The sequence below is a fragment of the Zingiber officinale genome, chromosome 1B, assembly GCF_018446385.1.
Source record: "Zingiber officinale cultivar Zhangliang chromosome 1B, Zo_v1.1, whole genome shotgun sequence".
Taxonomy (NCBI): domain Eukaryota; kingdom Viridiplantae; phylum Streptophyta; class Magnoliopsida; order Zingiberales; family Zingiberaceae; genus Zingiber; species Zingiber officinale.
The window spans coordinates 131,099,672-131,126,071 of record NC_055986.1 but is presented as its reverse complement, the minus strand read 5'-3'; the positions used below and the strand labels follow the sequence as shown (position 1 = coordinate 131,126,071).

Here is a 26,400-nt window from a genome sequence, read left to right as displayed (position 1 = left end):
ATTACATAGATCAGAACTTTTTCGAACTCGCATCATGTTTGGTGACGTAACAATGCTCCACTATTTGTAAACATTCAGAACAGATGTATAGTCACAACACCGTATGCCTATACAAGAGCAAAAAGGCTGATTGCATTCAATTAGTCAACGTGCGGTCAAATTAGCCTGACAATTACTTAACCTACGATAATGATGACATTATATTAATCATCAACGGCAATCACTCTTTCTGATGATGGATCCTTGCAAGTCTCTGCCCCAATTGTTTCCCTGAATTGTCCATGTGACACGTTCACCTCCTGTGATTTTTCATCCTTTTGAGATTGGGATTCAGATTTGCTACATGGTTGGGTTGCATCTCCTACAGTTTGTACTTGGGGTTTTTCAGCAACTGCCGGTTGATTTGACTCTGCAATAATTTGGCACACATCATCGTGGATAGTCTCTAGCTGATGAAAGCTCTTTTTCATCCTAGAAACAGCGGAGGTATCGCCTAAGTGTGCATGCACCGAGTCGATAGTATTTTCTTCTATTACAGTGCACATCTGTAAGAGCAAACACTGTTTAAGTTGCAAAAAAATCTGACTCGGGTCAATATGAACCAGCAACTATGGTTTACCTCGTTATAAAGTCGGTGCAATCCTACTCGGACATCTTTCTTGTCACAGGCAAGATCTTCTGGAGCTGGAATTCAGAGTATAATCAGGTTTTATGTATTTTGCTAAATAAAAAAAAACAAAAAGACCTTAAGAGCATACTAAAAAAAAAAGATACGTACGTATCTGTTCCACAGCAGGCATTTGCCCCAACAGTTCGGTGATATCCATGTTAAGATTACTTGTTTCTGAAACCTTTGTATCAACTTGTGGATCTTGAGTCAGCTGCTCACTTACATATTTTTTCTAAGTGCCAAACCAGAGAAAGTGAGTCAAAGTATATAAGTACAAACCATTCTTGCATCTAGTAGACAATACATAAAATAATTGTTACAAGTACATAGTCAAGCAACATACTAAGATTCAAGTTGAATGAAGCAGGTGTAAGTCTAAGGGCAGAAGAAAAGAAACAGTAGACAATAGATAAGAAACCTGTTGAAGATGCTTTTTTTATCACTTGCTTACCGGGGTGGATGAATAGAAGGGAAGCAGGGCCAAGGAAAAAAAGTGTGTTCTGCCCATGAAAAAATGATCACTTTTTCATATTCCTTTCTTTCATTGCATTTCCTGCCATTCATCCACCCAAGTAAACAGGCAATTGACATTTTACTTATCCAATATAAGTGATTTTATTTAGCTAGTTTATCAAGAAAAAACATTTTTCTCATTTCTTATTTTATCTTGTAGCATTTCTATCCAAGGTAGACAAGCCCTAAAATCAGAGAAGCTTAAGAACTGCCAAATAGGTTTTAATATTTAGAAGATCAAGCTATTTGGAACATACACTATCTTCTGAAGTATAAAATTCAACTATAATAGTTTGGTGCAGCCAATTATACGAGTGTTTAGTTTTCAATCATGGAGCTAATCTCGTATGGCAAGAAAGATACTACCACCACCAACTTTATCAAGGACAAGAAATTTAGAAAGACAATTCAAACTGCATCCACAATTACAGGCATAAAAACAGTAGAAATAATTCTAGAAACATATTAAAAACCGAGGATTAACCAAGTAGAGAAATAGGATATGTACTTTGTATTACTATCTAAAAAAATAAAGCACGTGTACATATAACCTCTAGGTCTAAATGATTATCCATTATTCAACTATTGGATTAAGTCTATTTTTCCTATTATTTCTAGCAAAGCACAAGAAGTATAAATTTAACAAAGTTAAGTTATGGAAACATGCAATTCCCTTTAATAAAGGGAAATAAACTAAAGCACATACCACTTTAAATGAGTATTACATTATCCGTTACCTTAAAACATTCAAATTCTAAAGCTTTTTCTAAATGAAAATATCTCTTCCTTATGAATTCAACAACCCTTCTTTGCAATTCTCTTGACTGATACGAGCTGTAGCCGTCTTTTAAAGATTCAGGAATCCCCTGCAGAGAAAAATACAAATATATAGTTTTTCTAAAATAAGTTTTAAGTTTTTCTAAAATAAGTTTAACTTCCCAATTTTCTAATGTTCTAATAAACTTACATTACTATTGTTAGCACTACTTGCAGTTGGAACAGAATCAACATTCTCATTAGTATGAACACTTCCAGAAAATGACCTGCCAGGAATATTTAACTCCCTACGGACAATATCAGCTATCCCTATTTCTTCGTCTTCTATGATATATTGCCATCGAGCATAACCATGCCTAACATAGAAAAAAATTCAATTTAGTCAGATGCAATACCGTCTTGACAAGCATACGACAAAGATGAGTAAATGTACATTCGACATGGTTTAGGATGATGATACAATTTCACTAAATGAAAGTATAGCTAGGAACAAGCATTTTTTGATAAGCTTATAGGTCAAGAGGAAGCAAATTAAATATGAATATTTTCAAAAAAACAAAAGGTAATCAGACAAAAAAAGTAATGACAGATCACTCCTTTAAACTTATTACTGAAAATACAAGCATTAATGTTTTCGGTAAATAGTGTAGTTAGCAAATTATAACAACAGAGTATGTGTACATACACAACACCATAATTGAAAATCCAATGAAAAAAAAATCAAAATATCTAGTGATTAAATGGATGATCTATAGATAAGAAAATTTATCATTTTTTCTTCAGCCACAAAAGAGAAAATGAAAGGGTGTGAAAACCATGTCCCCTGTTTCTCCATATAATAATTAGCTGCCCAGCTTATGGGGCAAATTTGTAAAAGCAGCTAGAATATCAGACCTGGTGGAGATCAAAAGGTGAAACATAACAACTACCTTCTGACTTCTTACTAGCTCAGGTTAAAATTCATACATGGCAAAATGATTAAGATATTTTCTTAGATTCAAACTTCATATAATTTGACAATTGAAAACAGCAGAACTAGCTACTTAGAAAATATGATATACAAAGTATCAAACTGCAGGGATCATATTAAAATAGTCTGAAATTTAGTATACACAAACCAATGACATATTTGTCTTAACCAGTATTTAAACAGAAATCAGCCATAGTAATAATTGTTGCATACTTCAACATAGCTTTCAGCAGTGATTGATCGTGTTCTTCTTTCCAAAATCTTGCAGTCAGGCCAGGAAAATGCACCATTATATCTTCTGAGAAAAGCTTAGCTGCTGGATGTTCCGCGATGAACTTCATCTAACAATCATACAAGGGAAAATGGCCAAAACTGAAATATATAAGGAGAGCTCATAGAAGTAATATACAGTACGTGCAAGCAGTTCTTAAATAACAAAATTCTTCAAATATGCAGAGCATGATGCACAATATATTTGTCTAGCAATTAACAAGGTAAATGCCAATGAATCAGTGTGCTACTGACTGCTAAACGCATCAAGCCACTACTATAGCTAACTTGCAGCAATTTTCTTTTCTATCCACTTTATATTCAAGTCAGTCATCTTAGTTTGTTTTTACTCAGAAAATATAGGTAACATACATTCCAATAGAGTCTACATATAGCACAACTCTCAAACAAATAAAATTATTATGTTTACTTAGGAACAAACATACAAAATAAACAGGATCTAGGAGTCCATGCTTGATGCAAACCTAAACTTTAGAACAATCAGTACATTTCCAGTAATAACATATACCATAAGCATTGATAAAAATTATTAGATATTCTATTTTTCTCTAAATCCCACAAAAATAAATGTTGAGTATCATAAATCTTTTCTAAAGTAAAATAAAAAATCAATGTAAATATTTCTTTAGTTTATATTACTCAATTAGTTTTCTTAGTAAATGAGCAGCATGCATAAGCAAACTTTCAAGTACAAAACTGTACTACATATTTTTGATTCATCTCTTATTCTTATGTCAATAGCTCTTCCATCAAATTTAATGGTTTGGCACATTAATAAAATTCATAAATAACTAAAACATCAATCCACACATTTATAAAAGCTTTCCTCCAATCCTCAAGCAATTTTTAAACTAAGCAAATTTTTAATCTTCTGAACTCTTTCAAACTTTAATACGAACATCATACAATTCACACTTTACTTACCTTTACTTTGTTTAGAGCTTCTTCAACATTATTACAAAACTAAATTTTTCTGCATAGACCTCATTAAATAATTTTTGCATCTTAACCTAACATCCAAATGTCTTTTTTTTTCCTGTCTTCGTATCTAATATTGCTTAAATCGTTACATTCCAATTTTCTACCTTTGGATATACAATGAATATCCTTTCCCTGTTCTTAACTTATAGGTTCCATAGAACATACCATGCTTTAAGCTTTCTTGTACTTAACAGATTTTCAACCTCAATTTAAACTGCTTTATACCTATTCAAGTTCTCATCTACTTTTATTGATCATAAAAAATGTCTTCTTTATACTAATAGCATTTGTACTTCCTAATCAAGAACAATTTTCTTTATATGTAAAACCCATATTATTGAACTCAATCAATTTCAATAAGGTGGGCAAAGATACGATCTGATTATGGTTGATATCTTGGACATGCTCGAAAGTCACTGGAAAATCTAAGATATGGTTCAAAATTTGAAAAGATTTATTGAAAATCAAACAAATTGAGTGAGGATAAAAAAGAATCAGGGATTTATCTTTTCTTTCCAAAATCAGTTGACTTCTTTTAGAATTTAGATCTAGACAAAAATCTGTAACAGCTTATGAGAACAAGGAAAACAAGAAGCCAGAAGAAAATCCACGAGAAAAGCCCTAGCCAAACTCATTTCCAAAGCCAATGATCCAATGGGCTTCATGATAGAAATTGTTTTTGTCAGTGGGTTGTAAACAAGCCAAGCCGAGCCAAATGTAATGATGTTCAAGCTTGTTTGATAAGATGACTGAGCAAGCCTAAAATGAACCAAGCCAAAAGATTGTTCAAGCTTAGCTTGATTTCTTTATTATGAGCTTGAACTTGATTCGAGCTTGGCTTAGAGCATAGTTCGTTTAGATGTTATGGAGCTCTTAATTCAAGCTTATTTGATTGGTTGAAACTTTAATATTTTAAGTTTGTTTGTTGGTTAATGAGCTTGATAATACAATCTTATTTGTTTATTTTAAAATTTCTTTATTTATTTAGCATGTTAATAAAAGTTTATTGATGAACATGGTTCATGAATATCACGAACATTAACGAACTGAACACATGTGTTCAAGTTTATTCAATTAGTTTAACGGATTGTTCAAGCTTGTTCATTTAATTGATCTTGTGTGCATTGAACGAACATAAACAAGCTCTGACCAAGCTGAGCACCAAACTTATTCACGAACATTCAGTTCATTTAAAGCCCTATGTCACTTCCTTGTATGTGAGAACAAAAAGATAAGGTCTGCTTTAGCGGGAATTGAGGCCTCACTTGTGAGGAAGGCTAGTGATTTCATGTGGAAGAAGCAATTAACTTTTTTTTTATACCAGGTATCCAGATTTGGTATTAGCAAGCAATTAACTATCGATATTACCGCAACAATAATAGCTAAACGATAAATACCATTTTGTAGTAATAGTCTTAGGAGGTTTTGATATGCAAAGTTAATTACATAAGGGATGGCAAATAAGGCGATAACAACATATGTATGTTACAAATAAGGATAACAGCGTGCAAATATTATTATATGTATAACTAAATAGTGAGTATATGATATGTATTAATACTGAATTAAATATTTAAGATATGATAAATAACTATATTCTACTACATAATAAATTGTATATTAACAATTAATAAAGAAGAAAATAAAATATTTGATAAATAATAGAATAATTAATAGATTAGGTATATTAATATTATTGCTTGATTAACACTCTAAATAATGATATCATGGTTAATTAAAATAATAAAGAATTAATAATTATCATTAAATATATAATTTATTGATTAATTACAATCAATATAATTATTGACAAAAGTATAAGAATTTTAAAAAAAAGATAGCACGGTGCACGAAGCTTCCGCCAATGCAGGATCTAGGGGAAGGGTCTATTGTATTTGATTACGAATGCTCTATGATCGATATCATACCAATATCCATGTCAACCATACTTACAAATCTGATAATATGATGTTAGGTCACTTAAATATGATACATCATACAAATTATTAATCTGATGATACGACGTGCAACAACAGCAATAACAACTTAATTGTTTCATTTTTATGAATTTATCTTTTTATAGATCTCAATCTAAAAAATTCTAATTATCTAAAAAAGTAAATTACTAAAATTTTCAAGTGGCCGATCACAATACAGATATTGATCACACATTGTTAAACCTCTACCTTTGTCCTCTGCAAGAATTCATTGTCATAATCCTATCTTATTTGTTATGAAATTGCACACTATTTCAAAATTATCAATCTATTTGTTGCAAACTCCATTCTCCATTCAGTCTTCGAAAGGATAATATTATTGTCTTTTGAACTCTCATTATCTATTTGAAAGACTACAAGCAATCTTTTTAGTAAAAAATTTAAGTGGGGAGATGCGATCTCAAAGGACATAATAAAACAAATAGCAATGAAATGCTTCTTAGGCCACGCATATCCAACCAATAATGCATTCATTGTTAAAGAATCAAAATTATAGTTAAAATGAGATTAATAGTTGATTGTCTTGAGCTTCTTAGTTTTCAAAAATAATAGAATTTTCTTTAAAGCATCTTATCAAGCACGATTGTTAAACAAAACTGTTAAGTAGATAGCACATTATTACATACCTTCTCTTCTATCAATTGAATATGTGCTATTCTAATCAATATATCCTCGATACGCGCTCCTTCTTTGGGAACACCATCTGTCAGTGAAGAAACATAGAAAAATGGTTGTCATTATAAATTAAAGTGAAACAGTTGATGAAGTTCATGTATAGAACCTGAAAAATTGGGCAAGTCTGTCATATCCTCCTGGAGATGTCTCATGAAAAGTTCAGCATAACTGCCAAAGAGAAAAAACAGTATAAAATACATATTTGCATTTCAGCAGCAGAAATAAAGAGAGTAGAGAAACAAGTAAATTTTTCCTCAACATAAGTCACTCTTAGTTATTGATATCCCACATTTATAGTTTAGGCAAAAAAAAAAATTAAGAAACTCACTTTGTAGAGTTTATGATATTCATGTGAGGTAGTCAAAACTTCCATAAAAAAAGAGAAAATAGGTCCTTGGTCTATGTGTTCTGAGCCTGCTAGGATTCCCAATGTATGTAATTATGAAAATATCAAGGCTGCTACATCTTCCCAATGCCTCTTTAAATAGGATATTGTTGTAACATCATTCCCCAAAAAATCATGAGACATTGTTTCTCCTAAATGAGGCCGATAAATTTTCATGAAATAATCATAAATTATGGATTTATCTCCAACAGAGTTGAAAATGGGTAACAGAATTTTCCAAGGATAGCTAGATTGTGTGACTGAATAATAATAAAGAAAATACATTCATTAACAAAAGAAATGATTTTTGCGGGTAACTATCTTGCTTTTGCATCTCTGCAATTTTGTTAATTTTAATGATCACCTTGTTGTAAAGAGTAATAGGTACATAGCATTATTGGTGTAGTAGGTTTAGTCTTGCAATGGTATTTAGTTAACACAATAAGAGAGTGATTTTTCAGGTCAAAGTTTTCCAAAGAGGTATTTCCCCTTGATGCAGCCTACATGTCACTGCCAGTGGATCCTTTTTCTCCTTCCCTCATCCATGTCTTCGAGCCTTCTCTTCAGCCAGCATTAACCATGCAGAATCCCTAATTTCTCCAGCACATGAGCAACATCCATGAGCACCACGCACCTCAATCTCTTGGTGACTTCCCGCAAACCAATACTGCAAAGAAGCTGCCATCATCACCATCTCCACCTACGTTCATGCCTAGGGCTGTAAATGAGCCGAGCTGAGCCAAATAGTAAGAGGGCTTGGTTCATTATCTCTAAGGTCGAGCTCAGCTGAGTTCGATTCAAGCTTTAGTTCTTAAGCTCGAGCTCAGCTTGTAATAAAATTAAATAGCTCGAATTCGACTAAAAAAAGCTCGTTTAAAAATTAAACGAGCTTAGTTCGAACTTGTTTAAGATAATTAGCTATAATAATTAATAATATATTATTATATTTATTATTTATGTGATATTTAATTTTATATATATATATATAATAAGATAAACGAGCCTCTTAACGAACATGTTCGCAAGCTCACGAATCAAATATTGTTAAGCTCGAGCTCAACTCGATAATATTTTCGAGCTCGAAACCAGGCTTGAGCTCGGCTCATTAACTTAATCGAAAGAACTCAAATGAACTTTTTTTCGAGCAAAAAACCCGAATAGCTCGCAAGCGGCTTGGCTCGTTTACACCCCTATCCATGCCTATGGCACCTAAGATACTTGCAAGTTGAGTACCCAACCCAATTAATAATTTGTTAGATCAACCCGATTAATTACCCACTTTGAATGATAAATTAGCACCAAGACCAAATAATAAGCATTTTACATTATTAGTATATATGGATACCTGCAGGTGCATTCAATTTTAAGCAAGCTTAAACTTGACATGAACTTCAATATTAAGATAATCATTTACTGAACGCAACTCTAACAGGTCGAGTGCCTGTGGTACCAAGTATCAGATATTCATAGTCATCACTAACAGAATCCATGCCTGTATGGGCAAATTCCCACCTTCACCTCCAATAAGGCCCATGCCTCCACCCTCGGTGGCTCTTGTGTGTAGTACAAGCCACCCTCACAAGATCTGCTATTCATGGGTGGTAGCTTCCTCAACCTGTTCAAGTGAGGGATCAAGATCCAAATCTCAGGTCGGCAAATGCAACTTCACACCAGCAACAGCAACGAATTCCATATGTATCACAAAAATGTCTCTTATTGTCACGTGCTGGTTACCTTGCACCAGAGGAGAATGTTACTCTTTCTGCGTCCAGTGCTTGCACAAAGACAAGGCTGATTAGATCCTCCATCAAATATGGGAACAGATCAACACCACATCTTCAACAACAATATCTCCCAGAAAATCTCTAATAGACTACAACGGTGAATTTCTATCACCTTTTTCAGTTCCAGAATTTCCTTAATTGCTGCTGATTAACTGATTTCTATTAGGTATATCTATGTTGCTTCAAATCATAAAATTCATTCTAGTTTTCCAGCCTTCCTCTAATTCCTGCCCTATCAGGTATCCACTTTTTTCTTAACTTCTTCCGATCACAAACTTTCTTCTTCCACTAGGCTAGAACTTAGATCTGAGAACTCCAGCACACAATCCATCTCCTTCTAGCTTCTCGCCTTCCCTCAGATCTAGCTAAGATCTGGAACTGGTATAGATCTTCCAGCCTCTATTTCTTTGGTCTCTTCTCCTCTGTCTACCATCAATAGTTGATAAAGGCCTGAACTAGAAAAATAGCTTATCCTCAATTTGCTATTTCCAGAAAAGAGTCCAGTTGAGACCTAATGATATATCACCTTGTCTCATTTGTCCAGCAAAAGATTGATCTATTTATCCATCTCCCCTCATAGGCCCTCAAATGTTTTAATTTTCCATCAAAGTATTGTGTTATATGTACTGCTTCAAGGAGAAGCCATTTCAGATTTTTGATCCTATTATCTATGTCTCCATCCTCGTTTCATTTTTTATTCTCTCTTAGTGGATGTGTTTATGTGAAGTCAAAGAAATCATTGCCTATGTGTTCAGTCAATAATTCCCAGAGCTTTGCCAAGTTGTGTTTTCAAAATCATCCACTTTTCCAGATTATGTAACAAGCTGGGCATATATACTACATACGCTCCATCTCAAGGGAGAATTTTAAGAGTACTAAAAGGATTACTGATTTAGTGAGTTAAGTCTTAGAACCGTATTTTATATTAAGAGCTTAAGTACATATGAAGCCACCTAATCCAAATGTTGTGCAAAGAGAAGATATAAGAGTTTGTACAAACAGGCAGGATGTCTAAGAAATGACTACTGGCATCAATGAGAATCTTCTTGACAAATGAGAACAAAAAGTTCCTCTCACTAAAACATATTATCTGCCAGCAAGTAATTAATGGACTAGGCGAGATTCTTCAAGACACACTAGGGAACAAAGACATTCACTCTATGAAAACATCTAAAAAGCAAGGCTAGTTTCTAAAGAATTGTAGCATTGCAGATCGTGTCAAATGATATTCAAACAGCCATTCAAATAAACTTCCTAATGCAAACATATTGATATGAATAACCAATAATATCAGAAACAGAGATCTTAAATCATCATTTTTAGTTAAAATAACAATCTGAGTGTATGTGGCATACTCTTGAACCTCTTGCCAGCTCTTCCCCTTTATTCTGGGAAGATATTCCTTCCATGAATAATCCTGAAAGCCGAACCTGCAAGAGAAAAGCTTGAATCAACTCAAAAAATTTGTAAAAAAATAAAGGAAAAAGAAATCCAAGACTTAAAATTATGCAAGAAGCTACAATGACATCACAGGTAAGCTTCATAAATAAAACCATGGCCAATCAGCAGATATTGAAATTTGAAAATATTTTCAAAGTGGAATGTCTATATAATCAAAAAGGAAAGACAGAATGATAGAGAGTATAATCAGAAACCTATGTAATTCATTGTTACCTCATGACCAATTGCAGGAATAAAGACCTCTGGTTATGATTGAAACCAAGAACCCTGAAAGATTTCCCCTCACCCTCCATTAAAGGAAGTGGCTCTGAATAATCAGCTGTGATATTTTAACAGAATTCAGACCAGGTTTCACTGTAAGAAATTAAAGGCTCTGTGCCTAAAAAAAGGTAGCCAGAAAAAATACCACGTAGTTTCCTCTTTGAATATGGGCCCCTTCTTCCAGCCACATTTCCTGGTAGATTAGATTCAGTATCACTCAAATCATCTTCACAACTGTAATCCTCATCTTCGGAACTCACATCTTGAACACCAGTGATATCATCCTCAGCAGATGCCATCTGGAATAAACCCAACAGAATTTTCAAATAATTGTCTACACTCATTATCTCTGGGAGTTCTCATCCAAAATTCAAACATGGAGCTAAGTTCAGTGGTGATAAAATGTTCCATGGGTTTAGTATTCAATCAAAAACAAATAGCAGAGAAGGCAAGAAATACAATAGTGATAGCTAATTAAACTGCCCAGAGAACATCTCAGAATCCCATATGAGAACTGGAACTTTTCATAGAATTTTAATGCCATGACAAAGAGAACCGAGCCATACTGAATCTCATTTCTAATCATTTTTTAGAAACAGTAAAGCAGTATAGTAGATAATCTGCAAAGGATGTTTGGCGTTCGGGTGCACAAGTGGAATTTGTGGAATCAGATAGAGAAAAAAAAAACCATAACTTGCTCATGTTTACTTAACAAAATCCAATTAAAAATATTATTAGGCAAAGGGTCAGTCACAAATAGCAGGAAAATCATAAATTTCAGTTGTTGCCAAAACTTGCAACCACCCTTAGATGCAATTTTTGAATGACAATTACCCTTCTGCTGCAAATATAAATCTCATTTCACTTTTTTGATTTTTCCAAAAAGGGTCAGATACTATGCACCACCTATATGCACCAACCAGCATCATTGAAAAGGAAATTAAAATTCTCACATAAGACTTGTTATATAACAGCAAGAATTACTCAGTTAATAACATTGAGTTGGACCAATATCATGAACGAAAGGAAGATGTCCTCTCCTAAGAGTACTCTGTAGAACCGTCAAACACCCTTGTTCTTAAATGATCAATCTACTTTAAGTAAAACTTGCATGTCTATGTAGGTGCATTGTATAACCACAAATTAAGGACTTAAAATAGCCGAAACTGAAGAATCAGCAAATGAAGATGGAGAAACAATAGCAAAAACAAGGGCTTCTCTTCAATATATTACTATCAAATACATTTTGCGAGAAGTTAAAATGTTTAATGACAACTGGGTATAAAACAAAACATTGTTGAGCGAGTGTCCCAACTACCAAGAACACGAGGACATAGGGAAACCATCAAATAATGAAATGATAAAAGTTATTCTCACAATAGGGACGATAGAAGAGAGAGCTATAAATGATGAGAAAAGGGAAACCCAACTGTAAAAAAAATGTAAACTGAATGTTATGCAAGAAAACCCAGAGAAAATGCATCAGAAGTACTTACAAGAAAGTCTTACTGGAATATATGACATGGAAAATAGGCATGTGTTGCTACAATAAAGAGCCATACCTGTTTACGACTGCGTTTACCCTTGCCCATAGCTGTGAGCTCTTCAATTTGCTGAACCTCAAACTTGTCTTTCAGCAGTTCATCCCAGTAGTTTGCTCTGTCAGTGTTAGAGTTAGAAGCTCTCTCAGCCTCCAGTTGCTTCTTCATTTTTTCTTCTTGAGCAGCTGCAGCTTCCACTTCATCAATGTACTCAAAATTCGCCACCTAAAATATGCCAGGTAAATGACGAGCAATATTACAGGATGAAAAGTAAAAGTCTTAGTACATAAGATCAAGATTATGAAATCATAGCAATTTCAGGAGTCCACCTTCACAGCACTACCAATGACAGCTGCATTCCTAGTAAGCAAATTAGGTAAAATCGCCATCTAATAGTTGAAACTGTCACAACCCATTAAATAGAACCAGTTTAAACCAGATGACCCAAAATGTTTAGGTTGTGTTTTCTATGAAGGAAGACAAGTAGGAAGGAAATAGAGTGAATGAAAGATTTCCCCAGTGACTAGCCCTTATTAGATGTGCCTCGAAGAATCTTTTATTATTATTCCGTTAAATAATAAGAAGAAAAAGTAAAACTCTAAAGCATATAGCAGACACCAAGACTCCTCGATGAATGAATTCAGCATTTAAATTAGGGTGTGCCATGAATCAAACTGCAAGCCAATAACAATCTATGTCATACCAATTGCTACCAGAAATCCTTAACAGTAAGGAAATATTGCTCTTTTCTCATAAACTAATATCATAATGTACGAACATCAAAGAAAACTTGGCAACAGAAAAATTATCCGTGATAGATACAGTTATGAAAAAAGGCATTTTAATAATAATCCTTAAACACCTTCCAATTTGACAAGAATAATCTTTTAGACTATGAGCCAAAGATCCAGTTTCAATAATATAATATAGACTCACACATGTGGCACGTCATAAATATGCAGATGAAATTAAATCCTCTTGCACGATGAATGGGTGATAACTTAAAATAAATGAACCACAAAAATACAAAAAAGATGTGACAACAATATGATGTATAGCTTTCAGAAACATGTCACACACTTCAAGAACCACAGTTCAAAATTAAGTCGAAAATACTAGCAATACACAATAGAAGACCTTAGGCAAGAAATATACCTTAAAAGCTTTTAGGAAACCATCATCCTCTTCATCAACTGAAGATTCTTCACCATTAATATGGTCACGATTGAGCAATCTACATGGCAACATGCCAAACCAATGTGATAACACATAAAATATGAATGACTAATCTATCTAAACAATCAGCATAATTTGTCAGAATTGTTGTACCTATCAATTGCTGCATCATCATAGTGTATTTGACGAGCTTTAGCTTCATCACTTTCATCAGCAAATAACTCCTTTGAACCATATCTTATTATGTCATCCAACTCCTCCTAGAACCTCAAACGCAAGACATCAATATCAGCACAATACGTTAGCAAAAGTCAGTTGACTCATAGATAGTAAAAGGCTTCCAGTTTAACATCAACAAGGTCAAAGGTTAAATAAACCTCAATATCCTAACACATTTGTATGGCTACTGTAGAAGCTAAAGAACTTGAAGATGAGAACTAAAGAGAAAGCAAATGGTTTGAAATCGAAGAAAACACCTGTATCAATCCATGGCCATTGTTTTTAAATTAATTATGAGTGCATATTATAGATATTTATTGTTAAGTATCATTATGAGGAATTTTTTACTCCAAGCCTTGCTACAATAGCTAATGCCAAGTTAGCTGGCACCTAAATAAACAAACTTAATATCTAATACGAATAGTCTATTTGTCATAAATACAAAGGCATTGTATGCCTTTCTGAAATAACATAATAAAATCTGAGTACTCACACTGATACCACTCTAAAAATCTGAAACCACACAAGCAAGTCTTGTGGATCAACCCATGCACCACATGAATTTATTGAACAACTTACAACCAGCTTACAATTCTATAGTATTGGCTGTGTATTGAGACACTAGATATGGTCATTCAGTACAGCAGTTGGAAAACATATACAAAAATTGACACAGCATATGATATCCTAGAGAATAATTGAGTAATTTCTATAAAAATGAATTGCAAAAAAGCATCAAATACTCAACGTTTAATGATATCACTAGACCAGTGTGTTGGTGATTGATGGTGTTATTCTATGGTACCTCATTAGAAATTTACTGGAAAGATAAACCAAAAAATAGTGTTCACTTTTGTCATAAAATTGCAGGAAGTTACAGAAAAAAATCACACTTTCTATCTGATTTGAATGAAAATGTATTAAGAAAAACTGGAGAAATATTATAATTCCTCAGTTGTTTCTTTCCCCTCTATTTCCTCCCAAGGATGCAGAGTGATCGTGCACTTCACTACCCTGAATTCCTTCACAAAGCCTTTCTTCAGAAAGGCCCAATTTCCTATGGGGGAGGGAAATACCTAGGGAGAGAAAGGATATAGGAAAAATAATTTGAAGGAAAAGATGACAAATTTTCCCTAGTTTGTGCTTCCTTGAAAGGAAACAAAGAAGGAAAAGTTCAAATATATAAAATTGATTGTTTAAAGACATAAAACATTGAAAATTTTAATAAATCTTGAAGAAAAAATTACTTTGATGGGAATTCGTGATAAAAAAAAATTCTCAACAGTGTTGCTACTGCACAATTTAGGCAGAAGTTATGTCAAGAAGTAGGAGAAAGCAATCACTAGACTCTTCCTTCCCTCGTTCTGCACAAGAAAATGAAGGGAAACAATGTGGTGACATTCGGAAGCATTACTCTAGGCACATTTCATTCCACATCTCCTTCATTGGAAACTAAACCTTAATATTTCTCAACCTCTTAAACACTATAATCCAATTGACATACAATTTGTTCTACCACAACCTATTAGTGGTCATTAACCAAATTCATATCATCTCCACTTAATTTCTCACTCTACCATCCATCAAGATATACCTAATTGCTGCCAAATAATAATAATTTAATTATATTTTTCTAGTAACTCCGCACTCTTAACATATATTTTCTACATTAATCTTTTTATGTGTTATTTCTTAAACTATCCCACACCCTAATAAAAAATGTGTGATGAGTCATACCATTCTTATAATAGACTAGCAGAGTAGATAAACCTGGCCATCCATATACTATCATTTTTTAGCCTATAGGCACATAGACTATATAGTATTATTGTCACGATGCAATAATAAACAAGTATATGTCTTGTCATTCTTATTGATTAATTAGCTATGCCAACCAAAAAATTTACAATCAAGTAAATGTTACCTGATTAACGTTTTGGGATTTGAGCCGACCAACAACCAGATGCTCCAGTATCATTTTCTTTTTTGTCATTTGCATCATCCGTTCTTCAATTGTTCCTCTAGTGATCAGCCTATATATCATAACCTGCAATTGAGTTACAGAAATGTGCATTATATTCACATAATATAAGCATGAGGACATACATGGCACTCATACAAATTCTCATGTAATATAAACACAAACACAGTATACAAGCATAGCACTATCCAGTTCACGAAATTCTACCCAACCTTATTAGTCTGGCCTAGCCTATGAGCCCTTGCCATGGCTTGAAGATCTGCATGTGGATTCCAATCACTGTAAACCAATATTGTGAATAAGTTTCAGTAACAAGCATGGAAAAATACATAGAACGAAAATGGATCGAGCATGGAAAAGAAATGTTGGGTAATCATTACCTATCATAGATGAACACAGTATCAGCAGTTGCAAGGTTTATACCCAATCCACCAGCTCTAGTAGAAAGAAGGAAACAAAACTTGGTTGAATTCTTGGCATTAAAACGATCTATTCGTATTTGTCTTTCAGATCCACTAACTTTCCCATCAATTCGTTCATAGGTCCATTTCTAACAAAATGAAAATGAAAATAAAAAAATAAAATTATATTTATATATATATATAGAAATAAACAAATCAAACCTACATAGCAACATTTAGTTTAAGGCACAACCAACATGCAAATGCCTGTGATTGCATCAAGGAATAGTTAAGATAACAGCCATACTTACATTGTAGCTCAAGTAATCTTCCAACAAGTCCAGCATATGTTGAAACTGTGTATATATAAGAACCCTATGACCTTGTTCCTTGAGCCTCACCATCATTTTATCCAACAATTGCATTTTCCCAGAAGCATCTAAAAGTTGTCTGGATAAACAAATAGGAAGTGAAAAGTTTGCCACTGTTTGAAAATAGATTGTCACCAAAATGTAGGCATACAAGGAAAAAGTAGGAGAGGAAGCAAATAAAAAGAACCAGATCCTATCTGGTCAAAGCACCGAGAAGTAATTTCATTTTAGAATTGACTGAGGTTCAACATCATCTTCACCAAACCAAGTCTGCCCTAACAATTTGGAGTTGGATATATGAATCTTTACCATATACAAGGAGATATTAACAATATTGAAACCAATTGAAAGTCATGCTTTTCAATTGATTGATATTCTTTACCTACCTCATCCCCTTAGATCTTCCATTATAATTCAACTCTTCTACCTATTGAACCCATTAGTTGTCTTTCAACAAGTTAATATCATCTCAAAATATTACCTCAATGGGAGCTAGACATAAATGATCTCGAATATTAATATTTTTATTTTTATCCTTTCGAACATCCCTTGGCATTCTTGTCTCTGCTACATCTCCTATCAGTTCAATAGTCCAATTCATCAAGTATGATGAGTCAAAGAACAGTCTTTTGAACTTTCCCTATTAACAAAAGACTCAAGAATCTAGTTCCCAGTTTGACCATTCTTCCATCATCCTATAACTATATCCTCATCAATAGTCGATTCTTGTTGGATATCATATTCAATATATCTAAAACTCTTACGGAGATTTTATGTCCATCTATCTTAATCAATTGATTCTTTTCCTGTTACCTAAATTACATATCATATATTAATTTTTGTTCTACTTAATTTAAACCCTTCCATTTTTAATTTTTTTCCTCCATAATTGAAGCTTCAAATTAATCAAACTACACTCTCATCAATGAACATAATATCAATCTGCAAATAACATATATCAACAAGATTTATCTTCAATATGACACATCAGTTCATCTAATACTGATGTGAAAAGGATAGGAAAACAATTGGCGCACTCCCATAAGCTCTCACAAAGGTAACCACATTGTAATGCATATCATTTATCACATTAATACTAGGTAATTCATTGGCTGAATAATTAAGAAATTGATGGAGGATCAAGGAACTCCTTATAGAAATCTGCAAATATGAAACCAATGTTCGGAAACATGGTATATCATCGATTAACCCTTCAGGTCATGAATGGGATAGCATTGTACAAGAGACCTGAATCTTCAAATAAGACTTAGCATCGTGTAACAAATTCCTTGTTTTATCACAATAAACATAACGAGCACAAAAAATGAATTCAGACTTCACCTGAAACCTTCATTAGCATCAGTTGGTTCAATTGCAGGTTCTACACCTTCCAACATATATGCATGGCAGCATAGCTTACGAAGTTCCATAACAACATTGATGAGTGATATCTGCATTTACAAAGAAAAATAGGCAATGAGCATCAATATTGATGCACCATCTCACTTCAGCCCAAAAATAATACCTGAGGCCCGCCACGACGAGCAAGTATTTGGTAATTACGAGTGAGGATGGCCTTATAATATTCTTTTTGCACATTACTTAACTCAACCCTTAAAATTAATTCCTTCTTTGGAGGAAGATCCTTCATAACATCTTTCTTTACTCCTACAATAATGAAAACAGTGGCCTCAATGAGTTAAGAAAGTATCACACTTCCAATTCCAAGTCCTACTATAAATACAACAAAAATACATGCTAAAACAGGTTAACATCCAAAAACATTGTACTGTATCAACAAGGAAACCTGTAAAATTGCTTAACAAAAGAAGCTTAAATGGGAACCATATTTTATTGTGCCAGTTGAACTTCCATAACATTCCACATTGAAACACAATATAAAGTTCTTATCAGAATTTCATAGCACATCCCTTCTTAACAAAAGCATTTATCCTTAGAACCCCATACACATGATATCCTTTATATTCTTCAGTTTTTCTGTCATTAATTGAATGAATAACCAAGTGATTCAGGAAAAAACCGTTTCCAAATCTTAATAATTGATTGGGGAAGAAACTATCTATGCCTGCATGAGATTACTTGACCTATATAAAGTGTGAGGATGTGGCAAGCACAGTCCAAGAGCACAAGCTCTAACCATGCATGGATAAATGTTATAATCCTAATTCTAGCAAGCTTTGAACAGAACGGGAACAATACCAAGATATATACTAACCTGCACCGCCAAGTATCATTCAGCAAGACAACAAAGATAAGGAAACTCTTGTTTAGTGGCATCGATATGTCAGACAAGAAAATACAAGTTTCCACATTGGGTCTTAAGAGGCCAAATAGTTGAAATGTAGGGTCAGGGTTTTGGATATCTGAAACAGATTTTGGATTTTGACAACATGACAGACAGTCCTGTTATATATCACTCAATAAAATCACAAATAAAAATGAGCATGCAATCTATTGTGCCAATCTATTATATCGATTATATGCATGAATACCAGCTAGTCAAATCATGATAAAAAGTATGAACAATTTGATCTATCTAACCAGGCCACTAATACACAGAATTTTGTATGAGTAAGAATATAAACACAAAAATAGGTTTTGCAAAATACAATCAGCACACTTGTAAATAAAGTCAATCAAATACATTAATATTAAAAGAACTACCAAAATCAAGTAACTCAATACAATAAATCCAATTTATACTTTTGAAAATTCCAAGAGCATATACATTCATCAAAGTAAGAAATATCAACAGTTAGCAATTGCAGAGAATATTCATTATATTAAATGTGTGTGTGTGTGTCTAAGAAAGTAGAAATATATTCTCTGAAAAAACGAAATAAAAAAGAAGACTACTCTTTAGGAGGTGTGGGGCCAGCATCTTGTGAAGCCTATCAATTTGCTCTTCCTGATTTATATCCTTGAACTCCTTCTGGAAATCTTCGATGCTTGCAAACTAAAAACAATAATAGTTAAATACTATAGTTAAATAAATTTCTAGAATGCATGTTCTTCAAAAACGAAACTCCAAGTAAACTTGAGCAAGAAATCAATAATTCCAAATAACAAATCTCAAGCAAATTGAACAATGTGAATCCTTCATAAATCTTGGTTGAGGAAATGATAGTTCCACTAAACCATAAATTGGATGAGATGCATAATAAATATGCAAGAAAAGGAAAAAAGAAAAACAACATGTGAATGTGCAACTGAGTTATACGATAAAATGTTTCACCATCCTACAAAGGACTAGTAGAAGCAAAATTCAAATAATACTAACCTTTCCTGCATCAAGGAAGTGCATAAGCATGAATAGCTCGTCCAGGTTGTTCTGAGAAAAAACAGAAATATCCTATGAATGACTAGACATTTTTAATTGAAAAACAAATTGAAGATATAAGGAATCCCAGAATATCTAACATACATAAATTTACACAGCAAACAAAAACGATGAAGCACTAAAAGTTCTTGATGCAATAGAAAGATTATCTTCAAGAAATTATATGAGAACTTTTAAAATGATCTTATCCATAAACAGCATCTAACTTTAGTTCGTAGCGCTCAGAAATGAGAAATTTACATGATGTGCATTTGTTTTTCATATCTTGGAAGTCACAAAATGTTAGGAAGAAAAACCCATTGCTTTTAATGCATTTACAATCATAATTGATTAAATCAAACAGTGCAGTATGTTTTTTCAAACAAAAGAATTCAACCTAAGAAATATAATCAACAGATGAAAATCATCATTATGAGATTATATATCAAGCAAACTCATCCAAGATTCATGTCATAAGGGCACATCATCAGGTAGTAAGTTGAGAAAACAAGAAATTTCCATTAAAATGATCAGAGAGCACAACCACCTGAAGAGGGGTTCCAGTTAAAAGTACACGATGTTTTGTTGAGTAGAGTTTGAGTGAATGGAATAATTTGGATTCCTTGTTCTTCAGTCTGTGGCCTTCATCCACAATCTACATAGGTACAATTGTTAGAAATGTGCAAAACTATATTTAAAGATAAACACAAAAAGAACGACTTACCATGCACTCCCATTCTATAGACTTTAGAACAGCTGAGTCCATGTTAATCATTTCATATGAGGTTAACAGTACGTTGAACTTGATCCGTGCTTGTTTATTTTGGTTACTAGATTGAATAAGCTTCTTTTTTTTATGCTTCTTAGACTTAAGTTTTGGGTAATAAAACTCATATTTCCTAATAACCTCACGAGCCTGGGAAGATCCAACGTACATCACCTATAACAGATATATTAGATTATTTCATAGAAAGGATTTGAGCATATAAGCACATAAGCAACTTCACAGTTGTTCAAGACTCACAACATTCATATGTGGAGCCCAGGTTGCAAACTCACGCTCCCAGTTGCGCAGTGTTGATAGTGGTGCAACCACTAAATAAGGAGAGATGTTCTCTTCAAACAAAGAAGCTAAAAAGGCAATGCTTTGTATGGTCTTTCCTGTATATAACAGAGATTTGTCTCAGTCTTAACAAAAGATCAATTTCACATAGATCATTGTTTTCAAATTGCTACAAGGTAATATTACCAAGACCCATCTCATCAGCAAGGATGACATGTGTACTTTTAGACCATGAAAACCTCAGGAAATTCAAGCCCTCAAGTTGATATGGATGCAATTTACCTTCAATAATACCAAAAGCAACATGACGTTAAACCAAATCTAAAAGATATTGATATTCTAAATAGTTAACATGATAATGATATTAATACATAAACTTACCAGAAAGAAATTCTGGAGTGGCATCATATTGTTGAAAGTCTTTCTGTTTTTGCTTCAACTCTAAATTGGGGTTAAGACTTTTACTCTTACTGCGGGATTTCTTTGGACGTCTCGATTGAATCATTTCATATCTTTCGATATCAGGCTTGAAGGTGGAAATATCAGACCCCACTTCCCATGTACACTCATCATAAGCAAGTTCTTTCCATTTTACAAAATATTCACGCTCATCACCAGTATTCCTGTGAAAAATACATGACTAAAACAGTGAAGTAGTGCAAAATTAAAGTAGCATTTGAATCCAAAAAAAAAATGGTAAACACACACATCATAGAAACAAAAGTGTATGGTCAAACAGACACGATGGCTCAGCCATACAGTGCAATGACATGTTGAGATGTTATCCAGAAACTTGTGCAAGCTCAAAATATGAGATATAGGATGAACACAACAATAACCCAAATGAGACTGCCTTTAATAATACAACTCAGCTAAATGAGCTATTTCCTAATATTTAAATACATAAAGGCTAATATACTCCCATCTGTTAGTCTATAATCTTTTTCCTGCACAACAATAAAAGTGTTCCCAGCCATTTGAGATCATCTAAACAAAGATCTTTCTTCCAGCCACTTACACTAATCTTGTTTACTGACATAATTGTATGAAAGAAAGTTAATCTTGTGTTTATTAGACTAAAACTTCCTTTCCCTTCACCTCTGCCCAATTTTAATAAAAATAAAGGAATTGGACCGAATAAGGAATTAAATTCCTTCCTCCTCTCCTCTCCTCTTCCTGTCAATTATCAGGAAGAAATTAATTTTTTGGTTTTTTTTTCCTTTTCTTTTACCTCGTACTTCCATCCAAGTAAGCACTGCAGTAAAGAAGATAAAAGAGGAAGAATAAACAAGAACTGTCTTAACTTTCATCAATTTGTTCTTGTTAGTTATTCCATAATCAAAAGCAATTACACCTACTCACGAGATATTTGTGGTGACTGACAAATTTAATCTATTTAGCCTAAAATGCTAAAAAAGGACACGAAATTGCCCACTACAATTACTTGAACCCATAACTTGAACTTGCAATTCATTGTTATTCTGTATAGATGAATGAAAACTAAAGAAAAGGAAAGAAACATAGACCAAACATGCTAGTTTACTGTAACACCAAAAACAAATTTAACTGAGCAAAGAACTACCAACCATAACATTGATAACTGCACAAATGAAACAGACATGGTCATTAGGATGAAATCCTACCGATATACAAGGAGTGATCCATAGGTTAGGATCATAGTATCAAGAAATGTTGGATCCATATAATTTAATAAGAATATTTTAAAAAATAATCCACTATTTGACATTTAAAATTTATCATATGTATTAAATGTCAATATTTACTATTAATATTAATGTTCACACTATCATTCCAAATACATGAAGCATATAAAAACTACTGATACAGTAAATATATTAAAAATACAAAAAATTATCAAAGTATTCAGCTCTATATATCAAATAGTAACTTTTATAAGGTGAATAAAAATCATGAGAAAAATAATAATAGCTGAGAGGATAACAATAATTAAAAATAAATTTTCTACTTAGGAATCAAAAAGTATCACAAAGTAATTATTTTCTATAGCAAATGTCAATTGTTATTTGACTGAAAATTTATTGTTTGAAACCAAGATTCTGCACAGGAATGGTAAGCATGCATAAGATTAGATTGTAGGTTCATAAATGCCAACCCAATTCAGATCTTAGTTGGGATCTAAATGCTACTAAAGATTTGGATCAGGTTAGTTTGGATCAAAGGAACCTGTAATCCTTAGATATGGATCGCAATTTTGGTTACTATAAAAACAGATTATGTTCATAGTTGTTGTAAATAAGGTGAAGTGAATGATAAACTAGTGAATTCCTTCAGATACTTAATATCAACCTGCTAGCAAGGACTCTGTCGACAGTGGTCCACTCAGGACGAATAGCCACCCAATCATCATCTGACTTATTCAATGTTTCCATTTGTTTGTGGAAAGTGTTTAACCTACTCTTCAATCGAGGATGAGTCTTGGCAGCTTTTATAAATTCTTTCTCGGGAACCCTGATTAAGAGGCATAATTGCACGGTTAAAATGTGCTCAAAATTAAGTAATACTCCAGAGAGAATGAAAAAAATAAAGTACATTAGGTAGTAAAATAAAATCAATTAACAATGCATATGAAACTATTAAAAGACAAAATTAGCTGATATTCAAATACCAAGTGCAATGAAGGTATGAAAACCCTTTCCATTTAACAAGATATTGTTTGACTTTAGTCTGACTTGAAAAAAACTTGGTAGAATCATTCTTATCTGCCATTGTCGGGCGCATTTCACAATCTAAAATCTTTTCAACTTCAGTTAAGGGGCTCACCTGAAAATAAGCAGCGTCAACAATAATCAGAAACTCATTAATAAACACAAGATAAAAGTAAGGACCTAAAAAACATACACATTCAGGACAGCTCCATGTATCACCTAAAAGTGCTCTGGAAGAAGGGTATAAGCACCCTTTGTGAAAAGCATAGGTACATGTAGTACAGTTAATGAGGCTCTCACTGGCCCCACAAAATTGGCATGAATCTTCTTTCTGCGAAGGGGAAAAAAGTATCATTGATATGTTAGTAAAAAAAATTACAACCTAGGAGCATAAAAAAACCTGAAGCCAAACTGAACTAGTGGATATTCCATACACCATGCTGTATATATGTCTCCTTTTTGGGAAAGTAGGATGACAATTCGACACATGCTAGTCTTCCTATTAATTAAATATATCATTGTATCTATAACAACTTTGTTAAACAATGATTTTACGGCATAAAATGAACTGTCTAGATAGAAAACAACATCTTTGAATAACTAGCCTGCACAGAAAGGTGTAACTAGCAATCAGTAGCACAAAGAATTTGTATGACAATGTAGTTTCTATTTCTACTTCCCAATTATAATGGTATGGCTCTAGGGTATGGTACAAAATCCATCACAAATTAGTACTGACAAGTTGTCATGATTAAGATAGATACTGATGGTGTAGTAATTTGCTATTTCATGACAAATAAGCAAGAAATGCAAAGTCCAAAAACTATAGCATGTAAGCAATGGCGGAGTATGATTGTATAAATAGTATCAATCAAAAATATTACAGAAATAATGCAGTGCTTAAGAAGATTACACAGTAAATTAATGGAAATAATAGTTTGCATATGTTGGCCTACCATTCAAACCAACAAGCCATGGACCAAGACATTGCTCATGAAACAAAAGATAGGCAATTGAAGTGGAAAGGGCCATGAGGTTTTGCATGACAATTGTGCACCCAGAATTAGGGAGAAAAGAAAAACTATAGCACTGGGTAGTTAAGAAAGTACAAAAAACTTAGTATACCCAATATAAGGAACTTCAAATGAATGAGGTATCTAAGGCTAAGCTTGCATTGGTTATAAAAACAAATCAGATCCAAAACAATGGTGATGAAATTTTTTCCATTCTTTACTTGGACAGAAACACTTGAGGCTATATGCTTAAATCGTTAGAAATATAGGGCAAATAAAAAACAGTGGATATTTTTCCCATTTATTTAGAGATATTTTATGGCAAAAGTGGTTGATTACAAAGGGTCCAATTTTTCTGAATTTTATATCTGCCCAAATGTGGGTGGAAATGAAAGCAAAACTGTGTGTGTGTGCGCGCGCGCGCGTGTGTTAGCTATGAGTATACATATACAAATCACTATAGAGCTCTGTTCTCACCTTAGCCACTATACTCACCTACCATGCCAAAACATCAATAGCCATTTTCCTAGGAGACACCAAATTTTCAACATCTCCAGTGACACTTTGCACACAACCACACTGCACGAGGATATCAACAGATATAATTATTCAGATTTTCCTCCTTCAAGTGATCCTCAAAGTAAAGGTCGTTTTTCATTCTCCCAGCATGATACAAAATGGACCAACAGAATTCTTTACAAATTCAAGAGCAGGCAAAACTAGGTAAGTTGTTACTGCTTTGTCATCCATTGTTTTCCCTGAATAATCGAAATCATTCAAATAAACAGAGAGTGACAGTTTTCATCTTCCATTTTTCATCCGCTCCTTTCATTCACCAAACAGGGTGAAAATTCAATAATAAAACAAAGCTACAAAATAAACGAGTCACAAGCCCACCCAGCTTCAGTTTAAAATTATATGTCTTCCTTTAAACAAAACACTCGAGAATCGCCATGAGAGTAGCAGAGAGAGAAAGGGGAAAAAAACGTACCGCGTCAACCCTCTTAAACTTTTCGGCCGGTTTCTCCTCCAGCTTTCTCTTCAATGCCTTGGAGACGACGAAATCGTCGTCGTCGGACTCGTCAAGGTTATAGAGAGGCCGCTTCTCGGACCTCACTCGGAGTCGCTCCACCAAACTACTCATTGTCGCCGATCCTCCCTAGATCCCACGGCCAGCGCGGGGTGACAGACCTAGCAGACACCTGCACAATGCTTCCGACGACAAGAACTGGGATCTCGTCCCACTCGCCGTCTCCTTCCCTCCGACTGAGAAACCCTAGGACACCACCGCGCCGAGAAGGATCGACGGGCAAATTGTCACTCGGTGTGCCTTCAGATGAGTCTAACTTTATTGAGCAGAGGCCGATTAGATCGCGACAACGACTAATTAAAACATTCGATCGTAAACTCCTCCCCCGCATTTGCGGTGACAATGGGCCCATGCCTAGCTGGGCTGGGTCTAGCTCGGCCAGAACTCGATGGACTAACACCAAACATGGATAAATAATGCAGCCATTCACCGACATAGCATCAACAACAACGGTAGCCTGGATCGAATTGAGCATTGAACTGAATTAGGAATGATAATAAATAGAATTCAGATCGGATTTTATATTTTTCTTCTACAGATCGGCATCTATAAATCATAGGATATTCATAGATCGGATATCTATTCTACTAATAATTTATTATTATATCTTTTCATCCAACTATTATTATTATATCATAAAATATAATTAAAAATAATATATATACTCTAAAGTTGAACAAACGAAGACTCCTCGCTATCCTACGTGTCAAAAGGAACGTTAACGACCGGTTCAGAAAAAAGATCTCTAGTATT

The 26,400-nt window shown here is 33.7% G+C and overlaps 1 protein-coding gene across 1 annotated transcript; it reads right to left on the bottom strand.

The window, feature by feature from the left end:
• Positions 1-37: 37 nt before the first annotated feature.
• On the bottom strand, positions 38-25,927 carry LOC121979545 (CHD3-type chromatin-remodeling factor PICKLE). Its single transcript, XM_042531538.1, has 31 exons — positions 25,549-25,927; positions 23,738-23,875; positions 23,505-23,659; positions 23,186-23,347; positions 21,239-21,480; positions 21,044-21,139; positions 20,819-20,955; positions 20,519-20,734; positions 20,342-20,449; positions 19,756-19,806; positions 19,332-19,431; positions 17,980-18,122; positions 17,796-17,905; positions 16,395-16,533; positions 16,063-16,232; positions 15,895-15,961; positions 15,626-15,748; positions 13,636-13,742; positions 13,462-13,540; positions 12,328-12,531; positions 10,911-11,064; positions 10,718-10,823; positions 10,399-10,473; positions 6,981-7,042; positions 6,826-6,902; positions 3,144-3,271; positions 2,151-2,316; positions 1,921-2,049; positions 779-902; positions 620-684; positions 38-545 (listed from the first exon to the last, which is right to left on the bottom strand). The coding sequence occupies exons 1-31, from the start codon at positions 25,699-25,701 to the stop codon at positions 204-206; spliced, it is 4,128 nt and encodes a 1,375-aa protein (XP_042387472.1). The 5' UTR covers positions 25,702-25,927; the 3' UTR covers positions 38-203.
• Between the last annotated feature and the right edge of the window lie 473 nt (positions 25,928-26,400).

Excerpts from the sequence above, each read along its gene's own strand:
- LOC121979545 (XM_042531538.1), bottom strand. The coding sequence starts at position 25,701 with ATGAGTAGTTTGGTGGAGCGACTCCGAGTGAGGTCCGAGAAGCGGCCT. Across the intron at positions 7,043-10,398 it reads AGCTGGCAAGAGGTTCAAGA|TTATGCTGAACTTTTCATGA; the intron begins GTATGCCACATA and ends TCTCTTTGGCAG. Across the intron at positions 3,272-6,825 it reads TTCAATTGATAGAAGAGAAG|ATGAAGTTCATCGCGGAACA; the intron begins GTATGTAATAAT and ends TATGATTGTTAG.